Source organism: Mastigoproctus giganteus, chromosome 9 (genome assembly GCF_048544385.1).
Source record: "Mastigoproctus giganteus isolate SK-2022 chromosome 9, ASM4854438v1, whole genome shotgun sequence".
NCBI lineage: Eukaryota > Metazoa > Arthropoda > Arachnida > Uropygi > Thelyphonidae > Mastigoproctus > Mastigoproctus giganteus.
The window spans coordinates 213572620-213591886 of NC_143583.1; the positions used below are offsets into that span (position 1 = coordinate 213572620).

The 19267-nt window shown below is 33.5% G+C and overlaps 1 protein-coding gene across 1 annotated transcript in view; it reads right to left on the reverse strand.

The window, feature by feature from the left end:
- The window catches only part of Cc2d2a (Coiled-coil and C2 domain containing 2A), a 422612-nt gene that overhangs the window by 86722 nt on the left and 316623 nt on the right, over positions 1–19267 (reverse strand). The window contains exons 25-26 of the mRNA XM_090380928.1: positions 15638–15729; positions 7193–7398 (exon numbers count right to left, since the gene is read on the reverse strand). Coding sequence (XP_090237054.1) covers positions 7193–7398; positions 15638–15729 — 298 coding nt within the window. The remainder of the gene's footprint in view (positions 1–7192; positions 7399–15637; positions 15730–19267) is intronic.

The window sequence follows — 19267 nt, forward strand, 5'->3', positions numbered from 1 at the left end:
TGAGTACTGTATACAGGTCTGGAGGCCTCATTTCAAGAAGGATGTAGAGCTGCTGGAACGGGTACAGAGAAGGGCAACAAGATTAGTAAATGGAACAAAGGGTTGCTCTTACGAAGAAAGGCTTAAGTTTTGCAAATTACAGAGTCTGGAGACTAGGCACCGGCGAGGTGATCTGATAGAGGTGTATAAGGCTTTGAATGGTTTGAGCATGCTCAATGCCAATGGGATTCTTCATCTTTCTCAGAATAATCACCTCAGAGGGCATAAATTCAAATTGAGGAAGGACGGATGTCGGATAGATGTGCGGAAATTTGCCTTTGGCCAGCGGGTGGTTGGTTGGTGGAACCGACTTCCATCACTTGTTGTTGAAGTTGATAGCCTAAACAAATTTAAAGCTCAACTGGACAGGTATTTCGAACGAACGGAGGGGTGAAATGGGAGTGGGTGTTTTTTTTTTTTTTTTTTTTTTTTTTTGGCTGATGCTGAGTAAGCTTGCTTTCTTGCATCATATGCCTCTGCTAATGCTAATGCTAATGCTAAAAACATAATATGCGTGTGTGTGTGTATATATATATATCTCAAAGTGAAAAAGCAGAGAAGTACCTTTTATTTTATATATATATAAAATAAAAGCTATTTCTGTGCTTTTCCGCTTTGATCACTGATCAAAGTAAAAAATTTAATAACCCACTTTAATTACTAAAATACTAAACCATTTTAAGTATTTCGGTTTAATACTTATCTATTGGAGGGCAAAATTACCAAATTAATATGTAATATTAAACTAAGTAAAAATATATTACTATCTTGCACATATACTCAGGCAGATGTGCCAATCAAATATTGATTTGTGTGTGTACTTATATTGTATTTAAATTCAAATACAGATATTTAAATTTAGGCAGAACTAGACAAATATTTGGAGCATGTGGATGGGTGAAATGAGAAGTTTTTTTTTTTTTTTTGGCTAATGCTATATAAGCTTGCTTTCTTGCATCATGTTCTTTTACTAATGCTAAATGCTAAATTCACTAAACTATCACAGCATTACTTGATTTGCTTGGAATTTTTTTTTTATTATTTTTTTATTATTATTATTATTAGCATTTTTAGCTTCCTACATTTCTAAATGTTTTCTAAAAATAATAATTTGAAATTTATGTTTTATCTGCTTATTTTCAGCATTTTAATGGCCATTTTTTTAAAAAGCTTTTATCATACACTCTTTCTTCTCCATTTCTTATATCTATGTCGTTTAAAATAGAAAGATACATATTTTTTGATAATACAGCTTTAGAACAGTTTCATTAAATTGTTTTATATACCTGCAGACTGGCAGGTATGAACCTAATGGCTGTGCTTTCATCCAGCAGAATTTGTGCATGATCCAAGGGCTTTTTTCCAATAGAAAAAATTATTAGAAGGAAAGTTCAAAACAGTGGTTAAAATTTATTTATTTTACCTTATAGAACTATTTTTTTTTTTGCTCACTCCTTCTAATAATTAGTCCAGTTCTTTAACCTTTTATTAGTCACATTAATACTGAAATACGCTAAGGGCTTTAGCCTCAGGCTGCAAGAGATTTAAACAACGTACAAGTTAGTGCAAATGCATCATATTAGCATGCAGCTAAACTCTGAATTAGCAAAAATATGCAAAAAATATGCAAAAATAGTGCAATACCATGGCAAAACGATGCTGCTTTTCCATATTTTTGCTAACTCAGAGTTTAGCTGCATACTAATATGATGCATTTGCACTAACTTGTACGTGGTCACATTAATTTATTAGAAATTTGGCTCATCTAATTAAGGGTTAAGAAACTTATTGGCTCCACTACTATTTGCTATTTTTTATATCCAACAGTCACAGCTTAAATCTAGATTTTAAAAACTTATGTATACATCTCTTTTTAACTTTTCCTTTGAAATCTCTTTACCTCATGCCAAGCAATTCTACTTTTTGAATTTAAACTTTCTCTAATAGTAAAGCCCATTTTCCTGATAGAGGAAAATTTGGATCTGGATGATTGATGCTTTGTTTTCATTAATTGAACAAATTGTTCACTATGTTTTTAATAACTTAGTGATTCACTTAATACTGTTGATTTTTTTTTCATCTGCACCCTTCGATGTAAAAAGGCAATGCCAATTGTCTTCTAGGTACTTCAGATAAAATTTGTTGATAATCTCATGGCTCCTTTTCACAGCCACTCTCCACTGCAATAGTGTCAAAACGGATGATTTGAATGATTATTATACTTTTTTTTTTTGGTGGAATATTTTTTCTTTCTCATAAGGGAAGAGGTGGGGGATTTCGGTTTGAAGTGTTCTTCCAAGGAAAGCTGGTCACTTGGACCATTTGTTGTGTTCATAAAAACAAACTAAATATGAAATCCAACTACTCTCCCATGAAACCAGAGCACAAGAAAGTACAATGGAGTTTTCTAATCTCAGAGAAATAACTTCATAGGTTTCTTTGCTCAGTCTCAAAATTTTGCCTTGTTAATTCTTTTTTGCATGTACAATAAGACAAGACAATTAGTATGAGGATGAGACATGTATTAAAATGAGCAGGCATCTTTGTGTAATAAATAGGCAGTTAGACTTTTTCACAATTCACAAATACAAAACAGGCACAACAGCTCAACCTTGGCTATTCACAGTGTTAGTGTTTCATTTTTAATCTTTAAGCAGAGGTAGTAGTAGTAACAGAGGCATATAATGAAAGAAAACAAAACAAGTGTATCAGCTTATGTAGTATTGGTCAAAAAAAAAAAAAAAAAATTTTCACACTCATTTCCTCTAAAAGTTTGTCCAGTTCCTCCTTGAATTTATTTAAGCTATCAATTTCCACAACAGATGGAAGTTTGTTCCAGCAATTAACCACCCGCTGGCTAAAGGCAAATTTCCGCACATCTGTTCTACAATTGTCTTTCCACAATTTGAATTTATGTCCCCTCAGGTTTGTAATCTGAGCAAGTGGAAGAATCCCGTCAGAATTCAGCATGCTCAACCCATTCAAGACCTTATACACCTTAATCAGATCACCTCGCAGGTGCCCAGTCTCCAGCCGCTGCAATTTGCAGAACTTAAGCTTTTCTTGATAAGAGGACCCATTTGTTCTTCTCACCAATCTTGTTGCTCTTCTCTGTATATGCTCAAGCAACTCTACATCCTTCCTAAATGAGGCCTCTAGACTTATTATTATTACTAGCCATATAGTGCAAGGAAGCCTGAGGCTTATGCTGCATCAGCCAAAAAAAATTTCTGAGTTACCCTGAGAGAGAGAGAGAGAGAGAGTCAGAAGTAGAAGGGAATCACCAAGAAAGAGAAGAATGATGATATCCAGCTCAGGACCCCGGGTATGCCAAGCCCATACTCACCAGATGTGAGCCCCTGGACTTGTACACAGTACTCAAAGCATGGCCTGACCATTACCTTATACAAAGGAATAATCACCTCTTTTTCCCTACTAGCAAAATTCCTGTATATCATTGACAATACCCCATGACCTGCTCTGGCAGACTGTCTGCATTGCTCAGAAAACTTCATATTTGACTGCACAATTACTCCCAGATCTTTTTCATTTTCTACCACCCTAAGTGTAGTACCACACAGTTTGGTATGTTTCTCTGGGGTTACCTCTACCAATATGCAGTACTTTGCATTTGTCAATGTTAAACTTCAGTTGCCACTTCTCAGCCCATCTGCACAAATTTTCTAGATCCTCTTGCAGCAGCACACTGCCATTACTGTCACTATCAACCCTGCTCACCTTTGTATAATCTGCAACCTTCAACATTAAGCCTGATATACCTTCATCAATATCGTTGACCAATATACAAAACAACAGTGGGCCCAACACCGAACCCCAGGGGACTCCACTAATAACATTAGTCCACGAAGAGAAGCATCCATTGATTACCACTCAACCACCCTTTTATCCATTGTATCAACTTACCCTTAATACCATACTGCTCCAATTTGTACATGAGGTATTTCCTCATGTACAAATTGGTCTTCCATGAGGCATTTCCTTTCAAGCATTTGACTGTTAAAATATAAGACACTGACACACCTCAGATATTTACTCTGACCATCTACTTCATATTTTGAGTGTGTACTGTACGTAATCTAGCTTCTTTGTAAAGTAGGTACATCAAAATTTTCATTCATTGAGAATTCCATGATCATAAGCAGAGCACCCATAGCAATAAGAATTAATAACTAAATAACAATAGCCTTGCTATGAGTCCTGTGCTTATGATACTGGAATTCTCAATGACTGAAAAGTTTTGATGCATCTACTTGGCTACAAACAAGTTAGATTACATAATAAAGTGCATTTTTCGTCTACATCAATACACACTCAAGGTTTGAAATAGAGTACCGACTGCACTTTAAAATATCAATAACTTCAAAAAACTATATGCAATTTTACTTTTCATTATAGAAAATTCATGTAAGTTAAAGACATCAAACTTAAACTGAACCATTATGTACTTCTCACTGCGAAATGTTATAAAGCCCCTGTAAGTCAGTACTGTCTTCTCTTTCTTTTAGCTGAATTAATATATATTGACTATCTGAGCACTTACTAATAATTTTTGTGTGGTTTGTTGTTTTCAGTGTTTATTACATGCTATAGTGCAGGATGGAAACAAATATGCAAGAGTGAAGTGTGTTAATGATTGCATCGGTACAAACTAGTAGCAGTAGTTTATTCATTTCAATCTTTATGACCAGATTTGAGATAAATACATCTCACTCAACTGTATCTTTTCATATGTTTTTTCTATTATATCACAAATCTATAGGTTGCTTACAGGAATACTAACTCGGTAGGTGTCATTTTGAATTCTACTTGGAGTATACAAATATTTCACATTTTCTTTAATGGACTGAAATAGTTATTGTATATAATTTTTTTTAAATAAAAAATTTTCTTTTTTACACATTATTTTCAACAAAAAATTTTTTTATTAGTTCTGCTGAAAAAAAAAACTAGTTTCTTCACTTTCAAGGTTGAAAAATGTCAATTAATGGTTTTTTTTAAACTTGTGCACATATATTTCACTTCCATTTTAAAACTGATTTTAAGACTGGTGCGCTGTGAAGTACAAAACTGAATATTACCTATGCTGCTACTTCCTGATCAAAAGGTGAATATTGTGTTTATTATACAAAAATAGTTCACATAAGACCAACTATTTATAGAACTAGTGGGAGAGTAAAAGTGAATTATCTTTAACTATAAACAAATACAGAATTCGAAACTTTGTTGCATCAAAACCTGTCAGGTTCCATGCTATTTTTCAAGAAAATAAGTTGAAGAATGGTGGTGTGGCCCCATACAAAATTTTTCTGTGCAATTACTTTATGAAAACCATAAAAAATTACACTTTTTCTTCAAGTACCTATATTTAAGTAGAAAAAATTTCAGAATTGATCATTTAATGTGGGATCGCTATTCTCAAGAGCAGCTCCACAAGTATGACCAATGAGGGTTTTACACATCCTTTACAGTTCTAGTTGGCACCTACTGTAAAGTGGCAGGAAAATGTTTGACTGAAATTCTGATACAAAGTTCACTGCATTTGGTACAATTTAACCATGGCCCTCTAAACTTTTTCTGTGTTGACAAACTATGGTCGTGCCAAAATAATTTGGCACCTCACCCTTTTTTGTTCTTTATCTTTGAGTTGATATGCAGAATATAAGCAACTTCCTTTGTTTTGGACCGAAAACATATAGTGTATCAATTATTAGTTTTTCAGAGAGAAAGAATGTGTCTGGAGCTCACCAGTTACAAAGCCCATGAAAAATAATGGAAGACCAATTATTTATTGTAATTTTTAATGTATTAATCACTTGCATAAATACAGTGAAACTATTCTGATATGATGCCAAAACTTGACAACATCCACTTTGGAAAGCTCTGCTTTAACCTTTAATCAAACTGGTGACTGACTGGAACGAAGACAAAAGGTTTACATGAAATGTATATGAGAGATAGAGAATGGCAATAGTCAGGATAAAATAATAGGCTGTCATCCCCCCTTTCAGCCTATTTTAATCACATTTTACATAAAAAAAAAAAAAAAAAAGTGCATCCTGCAAGTGAATGATATGACCAAACTTACTTCTAGCAGTACAATCTTGTTTCTGCAAGGATGCAAAGAAGAATAACAAGACTGACTGAAAGTGTAAGAGGGAATGTTCTTTAAGAGAAAGACTATGGCCATTTGGTTTGCAGAGTGTAGATGTTAGACAGCATCAAGGCAATTTCAGTAAGGCTTTACACAAACTGCAGGCTAAACACTGGGGTATTTTTTCTCTTTCTGAAGTGTTCAGGACAGAGGCAGAGTCTCAACTGTAGATTGGATATTAAGAAATTTGGCTGAAAGCAAAGAGTGACTGGTAAATGGAACAAGCTGGCATCTGCTTGTTGAGATGGAAAGTTTGTGTAAATTCAAAAGGAGAAGAGTTTCGTTTTTAAATTAATTCTACAGAAGTTATATTCCTTCACTGCATCTTTTGTCAATACTAAATGAAAAATTTAGTATTGACAAACTGTACTGGATAGAAAGTCAAGAAATCCCAAGTGATTCACAGTTTGGAGAACAATAGTGGCAGGATTTGGTAAAGAGATTATATGCTTAAGGAGATCAAAAAATAAGTGGTTCCTGATTATTCAGACAAAAATTATCTTAAATTGAAGAAATCCCAGAGAGTAATCTAGACAAATGATGTGTAGTCGTTGGGGTAATTAATAGAGATTTCATTGTGAAAAGTTTGTAGAATCTTCTAAACTCACTAATTTTGTTGAGATTAGAACTGAAATCACATATTGTATGATTCTTTTTTCTTTGCTATCCTTAGTCCAGCTAAATATACTTTGGATTAGCAAATATAATCTTTCAGCAAGACAATTTTTTATTTTGAATTTCATGTAACAGAAGTTAGATGTTATCAATAAGATATCAAGAATGGTGCCTATATCTATAATGAAGGCTGGCATTCTTGACTGATATATCTGGTCATCACATGGGGCATGATAGTCCTCTTCAAGATATCAATGTTTAACTTCTGTGAATTTCTTGCAGGTATATAGAAAATTACCCTGTACATACATTAAGTTTTTTGAAATTTTATAAATTATTACTCTGATCAAAACATTCATTACAAACCTCCAGTTATTCCTCTTCTCAAATTCTTTTCTTGAATTGAATTGTTTTCCATTCTTACAGGCACATTCATAGCATGCATTACTGTGATGATAATATTTACATCTGTGCTCATCACAGACTGTCCTGTTATTTTCTTTCTTTCTTTTCGCATTGGGTACAATGGTCGTCTTCTCTGTAAGAGGCTGAGAAGGCCAAAGCCAAGAGTGCTAAAAGAGATAAATGTTGAATTACAATGCCAACAAAGAAAGCTAAGTAAATGGGCAAAGTATACTGTACTGTATACATTGTCTTTTTTTTTGGGAGGGGGGGGGAATCATGCAATCAGGTGCATGCATTTTTTTTGTAAGACTTTATACAGCAACTGTTTTTTCATGTCCATACTTGTCAAATTATAACAAAATCGATGATTCAGATCAAAGCTTATTGAAAGAATCTAAAATTCATATGGTCATCACTAATAGATATTTTAGTTTTTCCGCATACAAAGATTATCAATTTAATAAGTATAAGAGCAGCGAGACTCAATATGCATTACATTATAAATTAATTAAAAATTAATAAGAGATTACCCTGGTAATTTTTTGTAAAACGTTCTAATATCGACACTTTCTATTATACGAATTAATTTAGTAAAATTACTTAAATGTATCTTTAGACCCAAAGGAAAATCAATGATCCAACATATCCGGTATCAATAGTTTAAGGGCTCCAAGCTAACCCCAAAAATACATTAAATCACCAACCCGTACTTTTGAGTGAAAAATGATATTAGCATAATTAAATAAAACGAATTGCAACATTATGTAATTACAGTACTCTCCTGAAGCAGACAAAGCTTTTCGACAAAGGTCGTTGTGTTGTACATTCCGTGTTGAATTCTGTCATACATTTTGAATTTGAATTCTGTCATACATTTTGAATTTGAATTCTGTCATACATTTTGAATTTGAATTCTGTCATACATTTTGAATTTGAATTCTGTCATACATTTTGAATTTGAATTCTTTCATACATTCCATGTTGTACATTGAATGTATGATCATACATCGATCATACATTCAATGATTAATAGTGATTCCCATCACTATTAATCCCATTAATAGTGATGGGAGATACAGGAATGCTTATAACCTAATGTATATTACATATGTTTAGTATGAGTACATATCATTAAATTTAAAAACAGATATTAATATATGTATAGTTTAATACTATCTCAGATATAAAAGATTGGTTGTGAATAAAATACTGTTCCTGTTAGTACCTCTAACCTGTGATCGTGATCACATGTTAGTACAACACGGAATGTATGACAGAATTCAAAGATGAGAGACTAGTTGCTTTCTTGGCACATGCAATGTTAAAATATTCATATTCTTTTTATTTAATGATGCTAATGTCTTTTTTTTTTTCACTCATAAGTATTGGTTGGTGATTTAATGTATTTTTGGGGTCAGGTTTGGAGCTCTTAAACTATTGATACTGGATATGTTGAATCATTGATTTTCTTTGGGGTGTAAAGATACATTTAAGTAGTTTTGCTAAATTCATTTGTGTAATAGAGAGTGTCGATATTGGAGTGTTTTACAAAAAAATTACTCAAGTAATCCTCTTATTCATTTTTTAAAAGATTATCAATGTGCCCGTTTCAAGAATTAATTTCGTGGTATATAATATAATGTACTATCAATTTAAAGTAGACTTATATAGGCCTTATGCTTTATAGGCTGCATTTGCAACAAATGTAGTTTACTTTAATATGTGGATCTAATGGAAAATTGATATAGAGTGGCAGGAGTAATTTTTTCAGGTTGCAAAATAAGACTCAATGAAGCCTTGCACCGAGTCTTGTATTCTGCATTAGTAGTCTGTTTCTATAATTTATTAAAGTAATGAGGCTGAGAAACTCTTTTATTCAACAGTAATTAAAAATGAATTAGTATTTTCATTCTTTATGACCAGAGATCGGAAACGGTTGTCTATATGGTCTTTTTTTTGTGTGATCTGCAGAGTGTCTGACCAATAAGCTAAAATTCTGCCAGTATATAAACTGTTTTAAACCAAAAACACAAAGAAACAACACCTAAGAAGGAAAGATGATAGCATTTGGCAAATAAAGTCAACATACTTTAATTAAAGTCACTAGTCAACATACTATTAAAGTCACTAGTCAACATACTTTAATTAAAGTCACTAGTCAACATATTTTAATTAAAGTATGTTGACTAGTGATTAAATGGAATGAAGAGGGATGAGTTTGTTTATATTGAATATTGTAATAAATAAAACAATGAAACATACTCCATGGTTTCGAAGGTATTTTTTTAGTTATAAAAATAGCCTATTTTTGGAATTAACAAAATGAACATGTAATGCTTGGATAAGTAGCTAAAAAAATAAAATATAATATGGACCACACACCATGTTGATGGTGAAATTAATCACATTCTATTTTACATATATATCAAGGATTGTAAATGTCTGACTAGGTCAGACATATACAATCCTTGATGTATATGTAAAACAGAACAAGTAAATTCTGGCATAAAAATCTAAGAAAAGAAAGAAAGAATGTGTAGGATACTGCCTAAAATGACTAACTTTAAAAGGCTCAGAAAGTATGCAACAAGATTGTTTGTTTTAGGGTTTTATGGCGCATTAGCATCCAAGGCCATAATGCACCTATGCAACAAGATAAAAATCTATAATGTTCATTAATTAAATGTGGGCAATCTATTAATATATGTTTGTAAAATAATAAGAAAAGTTTACTTCAATATAATACATAGAACACTTCCGTATGATACTCTCCAGAAATTAAAATTAAAAAATCACAAATCTTACATTACAGTAAAAAATAAAAAATAATTAAAATTCAATTGAACACAATTAAAAAACAATTGAACACAATTAGAAATCAATCTAATGCAACTAAAAATTAAATTAATTAAAATAAATTTAATGAAAAAATTGCAAAAAACGTTTCTTCGTTAAATTTCTTTTAATTAATTTAATTTTTAGTTTCATTAGATTGATTTTCAATTGTGTTCAACTGTTTTTTAATTGTGTTCAATTGAGTTTTAATTATTTTTTTATTTTTTACTGTAATGTAAGATTTGCGATTTTTTTTTTCGTTTAATTGCTGGAGACTATCATATGTTAATGTTCTACGCATTATACTGAGGTAACCATCTCTTATTATTTTACAAATACTGATATCAACTATCTAATTAATATATGTTGTACTGCTTGAGCAATATTACATCAGGGCAAAACCTACCAATAACTTCCCCCTTTTGTATTCTGTGCAAATGGGAGCATCATGCTTTTATTATATGATTTATTTCTCTCTTCACTTTGCCCAATTATCTGGAGCAGATTAATTGTCAGTAGTAAATATGGTACTTATGGGCAGAAGGTCCTTAAGGCAGTGTTTCCCGACTTGTGGTCCCATTACTTATGAAAGTGGTCTGTGTGACTTTAAATTAAAAAAGAGCTTTTTTTGCAGTATGCAATAATCCCATTAATAGTTATGGGAGATACAGGAATGCTTATAATCTAATGTATATTACATATGTTTAGTATGAGTACATATCATTGAATTTAAAAACAGATATTATTATATGTATAGTTTAATACTCTATCTCAGATATAAAAGATTGGTTGTGAATAAAATACTGTTCCTGTTAGTATCTCTAAAGCAGCTTTGAAAGTCTGTGTATAATACACACACTTTTTATATTGCTTGGTTTGAATGTAGTCCAAAGCTAGTTCAACAGCATGGTGCTCTGTAGCACATAATATTCCACTTGAAGAGAAGCTGATTAATAAAAAAATAATAAAATCTGGAAAAACATAGCCAATCCTTTCAAATGGCTGGATTTTGAACTATTAGTGTCGATTGGTGGGAAGTCAGAAAAGTGGACTCTGTGTGCAGCACAAAACTGCTGATAAACACAATTTGTGGTAGTGACCTGAAAAGTTCCTGAAATTTTAGCAATCTTCCTATATTATTTTGTGGCCATACTGTTATGCAAAATATCCAGAGTTTTAAAAGGCCCCTTCTAAGATACTGTTAATATAAATATGTTGTTTTGAAAATATAAAACCTAAAGAAAAAATTAAAATCAAATGTAAAAAAAAAAAAAAAAAAATCATTTTAGGATTAATAACCGTCATTTATTATTTTGATGAAATGCTCTCACAGGTATATGTCAGAACCTGAATAATGGGGAATAAAGTAATGTGTTTCATGTTTTCTGAGCAGTGCAGACAAGCTGCCAGAGCAGGTCATAAGGTTTTGTCAATGATTTACAGGAATTTTGCTGGTAGGGATAAGGAGGCGATTATCCCTTTGTATAAAGTAATGGTTAGGCCACACCTTGAGTACTGTGTACAGGCCTCGAGGCCTCATTTTAGGAAGGATGCAGAGTTACTAGAACAAGTATGGAGCAGGGAAACAAGACTGGTGAGAGGGAACAAAGGGGTGCTCTTGCCAAGAAAGGCTTAAGTTCTGCAAATTGCAGGGTCTGGAGACTAGGCTCGAGATGTATAAGGCCTTGAACGGTTTGAGCAGGCTCAGTGCTGATAGGATACTTCCTCTTGGTCAGATTACAAACCTGAGGGGGCATAAACTCAAATTGAGGAAAGACAGTTATAGAATAGATGTGAAGAAATTTGCCTTTAGCCAGTGGGTAGTTGATTGCTGGAATAAACTTCCATCTGTTGTTGTGGAAGTTGATAGTTTAAATAAATTTAAGGAAGAAGTGGACAAATTTTTTGAGTGAATGGATGGGTGAGATGCGAAGGGTTTTTTTTTTTTTTTTTTTTTGCTGATACTGTATAAGCTTGCTTTCTTGCATCATATTCCTCTGTTAATGCAAAGGCTAATAAGATATGCATATTATTTGTTCACAGTCATAGGTTAAGAAAAAGATTAAGTGTAACGTGTGTATATTTAGCTCAACAGCACAAAGAATACATATGCATACTGCAATGAAAAAATGATAACTGCATTCAGCAGAGTGATAGAAGTGCATCCACATATAAGCTAGTAACTGGCGTGTGTGGAAAGCACTAGTGGCAATATGTATGGCACAATAGTGGATTGGCTCTTGTTCCAGTGAATGGCACCATACTCAAATTTACATCTAATGAGAGTATGGTACAAATTAAAAAGACTGCAGAGGATTGTGACTCAGGATGTAGAAAACAGTACACATTTTTCTCTTAGTTGATGGATATGTTCAAGGTTAACTTACTACTTGATAGTATTCCAAGAATTTGGCATGCAACTTAATTGGCATGATATGGCAAACTAGCCATAATTCTGGATTTGGATTTCATCCACAAAATTCTTTTGGCTAAAATGCTCATAGGAAACTTACAGTCTACTCACCAGTGCCTAGCACTACTGCCAGGAACTACTGGTGAATTACACTGGTGAATTAAAATCTATTCATCAGTGCCCACTGGCACTAGTGAATAGATTGTAATTTTAGCGTTTTCTGGCAGAAAATTCTAAAATCATCATAAAGGGTTAGATAGTTGGAGGAAGTTGTTCCATGGGATGTGCTCTTCTTGACTAAAGGATGGGGAATGACAGGATCCCCTACATTCACCTGAAATGTCCAGTCAGTTAAGAAGTTCTTAATAAAAAGGCACAGCTAACCCCTTAGGATACCAAGCAGTTTCATACACTTTTATAATATCATGGTAATAAATATTCAAGGAATTTCAGATAGGTGCTTCATATCTAATCAGATAATCTGTTTCTTTGAAAGAAATCATTTATTTCCGAGTACCATACTAGCTGAGCACACTAAGTGAATAAAAACATAGTATATGAAAGAAAAAGGTCAAATTAAACATAAAAAAGGTCATATGTAACTTTAACCACTAATAGTGAACTGTTCATCCTATACAACAAAGTAGTGCACATTGCAAAGTTATATTTCAGTGCAGGCACTGAAATAATTTGACCATTATATATATATCTCTACATTCAGTCTTGAAAAAACTGGTTGCCTCTGGTGACAAGCTAATAGCTGGTTCACCTTTTTTAGTATACTACTTATATAAAACAATATCAGCAATTTAGGTAAATTTATGGATTACATTAGAACCTTATGATTAAAAGTCAGCCTTTGCCACTGGTAAGAACAATGTGCATATCCTCAAGATGGATAATTGTGCAATTATATTTCAATGCCAGAAGACATTAAAATAATTTTACACCTGTTTATACTTTGTTATGCATTATAAAGGCAGCCTAGTATTAAGAATTACTTTTATTATATGCTTAATTGATTGCTTTATACAATATCTGACTGCTCACTTAATTCAAAACAGTCAATTATGCTGAATCTATGTCTGTCACAATGGAGCCAGGTGTTAGATAAACAACAGACTTATCACCTCCCACCCCCAGGTGATTATTTGTATAAAACAATATTTTATATTGTTTATTGCAAAAATTATCACAAAAAAAAAAAAATAAAATAAAATAACCAAACATGGAAACTGAATGTAAAAATTAATGCATTTGTTAAATAATAGCAGTTACTTGAGTGCATTGAAATATCATAACTTCACAACTGATTATACTTTGTTAAGCAGGGTAAATGCAGCCTAGTATTAGGAGTTACATGTTTGACTGGTTTTTTTATACAGTTCTTGATTGCTTACTACAGACATAACTCCATATAATTATCACCCCTTTTTTTTTTTTTTTTGTCACTAAAAGGTGAGCAGTTTTCTTCACTGACCATGAAGTTTTTCTTTGCAGTGCCACTTAAAATCTTCCTCAATAGACTTAGCAGTTCCTAAACTAGCAAACCGGCCAGAGATGCTATTTGCAGTTGTTTGTTTGTTATTTGGTTTTTAGGAGCATTAGCAACTAAGGCCATATTGCTCCGGGGATATGCGATGGTCGTTCCCTGACCTTTCCACATCCTCCATATTTGGTGGGCATGGGCTCGAACCCCGGTCTAATCAAGAAGTGTGTGCTATGCACTGCTGCTCCTGCCCATCTGGCTATGGAGGCACCATGCTATTTGCAGACATACTTCTTTCTTCAACTGATTCAAAATATTGTTTCAAACGTTTTTCTGTTTTTGGAACACAAGGAAGTCGCTGGTACAAAGTTCAGGTCAGTATGACTGATATTTGTTTAGACTAAACCTGCCTTACCAAAAAAGGTGCGTAGAATATATGTTTTTCAAAATGTACTACCATAAAGGGCATAAAAATTTGATGGGCAGAATGCTTAGCTGACTGTTTTTTGTGGAGAAATATTCAAAATGGACAATTCCTTTGATATTTTGTTTATAATTAGTGCAACCACTTTGGAGTCATACTCTTGTGAATTGCTCCCTATATTTACTTATTCTATGTCTCATGATGGGATACCTTTTTTACAAAATAAAGACTTAAAGAGTTATTACAGAAGTCATTCAAATGAAACAGCAGAATCAATTTTTGCTGTTTTTGTTATATTAATATTTTTCATTGCATTTCATCATTATTTTCTGAAAGAAGTATTGTTCTTTCAGATGTTTTTTTCTTCACTCAAGGAAACAGGTAGTAACCCAAAGGGACCATAACTAGTGAATGACAATTCAGAAACCTAACTGTTGACTGTCAATGCAGCCCCCAACCCAACCTTGTGACTGAGGGAGCATTATTATGCAACAGGATGATCCTTCTGGTATATTGTCCATGATTTATGATCTATAATTATTAAATTTCAGGAGAAAGGAAGAATAATATTCACCCACAATAGATTTACGCCATTGAAGGTATTCAATGAATATCAATGTCCCAAAAAAAAACTGATGCCATAACTGTGGTAAGCAATGGTACCCACTGAAATTTCTTGTGGCAAGGAGATCCTTAACAATGACACCCATGGAAAAAGCTTTCAAAATCTGTGGTTGATGCTGACAGTCATGAGTCATCCTCAATGACTCCATAACTTCTCTAAATTCAGAAACCAGGTTTATGACAGGTATCATTGTGGATTAGTTCCCAGTTTCCTTTCAAAAAAAGGCATTCAATTACAGCACAACCCATTTCTTTTGTGGATATGTCATATTTTAAATAAATAAAAAAATAATAATAAGATATCACTCTAAAAATGAAGTTACATGTATTTAAATGTTTGAAATTTAATACTATCATGTTTATTTTACTTTCAAATAATGAAATATTTAATTAAGCAAGAGACTTTTCAAATACACCACACAAAGTCAGAATGACCCAATTACGATAAAACATTACTTTTTATAACATTGGTCTGGTTATTATTAGAGCTCATAAGCATATATTATTTCAACAGAACAGGTTATTACTAGGTAAAAATAAAATTTGAGTCATGCTATCTGTCTTAATACGTAAATGTATCCCTATCACATATGACTATATATTATTCCTTTGTTTACTTACCCAATATTTGGAACTTGATCTTCAACTACAACATCTTCCAGAGCTCTCTGATGCTGAGCAGCACAGAACTGTTTGATAGCCTGCTCTCTAACCTGAATAATTTAATTATATATATATAGAAAAAACAGAATTAACACTAATATCCAAATTATTTAGATAATTCTAGATCATTTAAACTACAGATATATTCAAAACAGAGCAAATTAATGTCATCAGAAATGACTGAACATTACATAAGCCTGCAAAAATAAGATATTTATTTATATTTCAAACTATAAAAAAAAAAAAAAAAAAAAAAGCTAAGAAAAATGTGTAACCATAACCTACAAAGGGCTCTGTCTCAATATATAGCTGTCATACCAATTCCAATATTAACAAAATAAACAATCAATATAACAATTAATATTACTATAATGTCGACTGAATAAGGTCTACATCAAAAGGCATGTTAACGAGGGCTAGCACCTCTCAATATATGCCACCAATAACAACATGAGCTATCTGTATCTGCTAGTTACATGCCAGCCTTACCATATTCATATATACTAAATATAGTATACATAATAGCTTTAAGATTAAATTTAAGTAGCTAAATGAGCTAATGTAACCAAAATAAATATGAAACACATAATACAAAATTCGAATGGCAGACTGGCAAAATATAACTGCTAGCCAACCCTACAGATAGCCAACCTCTTAAACATTAATGGAATATTTACACAAGTATTTCTGTTTCTGTAGCAAAATGGACAGGAGGAAAAAATTGTGAGGGCATAAGCCCAAAAAACAGGCGAAAGGAATAGGCAACAAGTATAGTAATAGTACTTCAATCTCCCTCGAATTACTCTAATAGATTTTAAGGCATAGGATACAAGAGTTAGATAGCATAAAGATAAAAGTAGAGGTAATGACAGCAAACTACTTTGGAAAATTACCGGGGGTGTAAATCCCCGTCCCTTAGCAGGGTTATTGGTAATTCGTTGTGTAAAGAAACTTGTACTAATCCAAATAAGATTAAAGTATTCTAAAATAGAATTAAGGTTAAAGTTAGAGCCATATTAATAGAAGAGCAAGCCGAACTTACAGAACAAAGCAAAAATAACCAATACATCTGAACAAAGCAAAATTTTACTGATAAATCTGAGCAGAGAAAACAAAATGTGGATAGACCATATATGTCTTATAATGGGGGATTTTAATTTCCCAGAGATTGGGAAACAGATTCTTGCACTACTTCATAATAATAATATGATGAGAGCCTTGTCTATCAATTCGGCCCAGGAGAGACCGTGCAAGTCTCAAAGGGTAGAATTTTTCTCAGCCTGTTCTGTGCTTGTTAACAGGAGAGACTGCTTCTACAGGGATGGGATACACTTAAATAGAAAGGGTGCAAGAATATTTGCTGATGCTATCGAGGCAGAGTTAGATGGGTTGAAAAACTGCTAGCTTGGTGGGATACATGGACTAATAGATTAACAGTAGCCGCTGGCAGAGGTAAAAGTGATTCTTGCACTACTTCTATTGAAATGCATTTGAGCAGCAGTCTGGAAAGCAAGGCAATGGGGATTTCCAGGACTGCTGGGAGTCATAGTGGAACAAGTAAATACATGAGCTGTGTTAGGGTAACTAAGAGTAGAAGCAGGTGCATGTATACTTGCATGTACACCAATGCTAGGAGTATAGTTAATAAATTCGATGAGCTTGAAGTGCTAGTCAAGACATCAAAAGCAGATACTGTTGGGATATCAGAGACATGGTGTCACACACACATAAGCAGTGCAGAACTGGAATTTGGGGAGTACAATGTGTGCAGAAAGGATACACAGGATAGAAAGGGAGGAGGGGTTATGCTGTTAGTTAAGAAACACAAAATCTAAGGAAGTGCATCCAATTGATGTTGGTGAACAATGCAATGTTCAGTCTGTTTGGTGTGACATAAGCCCTGGGAAAGCAAAAATAAGAGTAGGTGTGTGTTATAGGCCTAATGAATCTGACGAGTATAATGAGCAATTGTGCAGAGAAATGGAGTGGGCCAGTAAATCAGAGTGTCTTATAATGGGAGATTTTAATTTCCCAGAGATTGACTGGAATTTGTGGGTTGGTCACACACACACACTAGCAAGGCTTTTATGGATTTATTGGATGATAGATTTCTACATCAGCATGTTCGGGAGGCAACTAGAGGGAGTAATACTCTTGATCTGATTATCAGTAGTGATTCTTCATGCATCAAGAATCTGCAGATAAAGGAACCACTAGGTGGCAGTGATCACAGTGTGCTGAAGTGGGATTTACTCAGAGGTAACTACTATCAAGGGTAAAGGAAAGGGTTTTTTCTTTTGGAAAGGTGACTATGGGGGTCTGAGACAGTATTTCAATTTTATACGGTGGGACCAACTGATGATGTTACCAACAGCAAATTCAAGAATTAATCTTGGAAGCTACTAGGCTTTTCATACCAACAAAGAAATATTGTTCAAGGTTTAGGCCTAAATGGATGTCAGATGAACTAATTAGACATGTGACAGAGAAGAAAAATGCATGGGATACATATAAATTAACATGTGACACAGAAGCCTATGATAGATATAAGATGGTCTGTAACCAAGTTACAAAGGAGGTTAGGCAGGTGAAGACAGATTACGAGAAATCTTTGGCAAAGGATGCAAAGAAAACAGCAAAGAGTTCTTTACTTATGTAAACTCTAGAAGGAAGGGGATGAATCAGATTGGTCCACTTGATATCGATGGTTCAACTGTTGATGATCCTGCTCAGGTAGCTAACAAACTAAATGAATATTTAGCATCTACATTCACACATGAGGAATTATTCAGGGAGGGGAATTCCAGAGGTGCCTGGGAGTAAAGTGGAGGAGAAACTGTTGAAGATAAACATAAGAAAGGCACCTGGGGTGGATGGAATCTATCCAGTTATATTAAAGGAGGCAGCAAAGGAAGTAAGCAAACCCTTAGCCATAATTATTAGAGCTTCCCTGGACTCAGGGGAGGTACCCATGGACTGGAGATGTGCAAATGTGAACCCAATCCACAAAGGAGGATCAAAGGGAGAGACAGGTAATTACAGACCTGTTAGTTTAACTTCTGTTCCAGAGAAATTAATGGAGGCACTGGTTAAAGAAGCATTGCAGGATCATCTAGACAAGACTTCAGTCATAGCTTGGACACAGCATGGGTTTGTTAAGGGGAAGGCTTGTCTGACTAATTTGATTGGATACTATGATGTAATTAATCATAGTAATTAATTGGATACTATGATGTAATCATAGTATCCAATTAAAGGAACTGGATGCAAAGAATAACTTTGATATCATACATTTGGATCTTAGAAAGGCCTTTGATGCTGTTGCACATGGAAGACTTCTGCACAAATTGGAGCAGTGTAGCATTGGAGGCAAATTGCTGCTATGGATAAAAGGATAAAAGAATTAAATATTCAATTTGCAAACATGATCACAATAACCGGCACTTACTATAATTATTTTATGGCACAAGCATGAAAAAAAAAAAAAAAATAAATAAACAGTAGTAGAGGCATGTGATGCAAGAAAGCAAGCGTATGAGCTTATGTTGAATCAGCCAAAAAAAATTCAACCTCTAAAAGTTTGTCCAG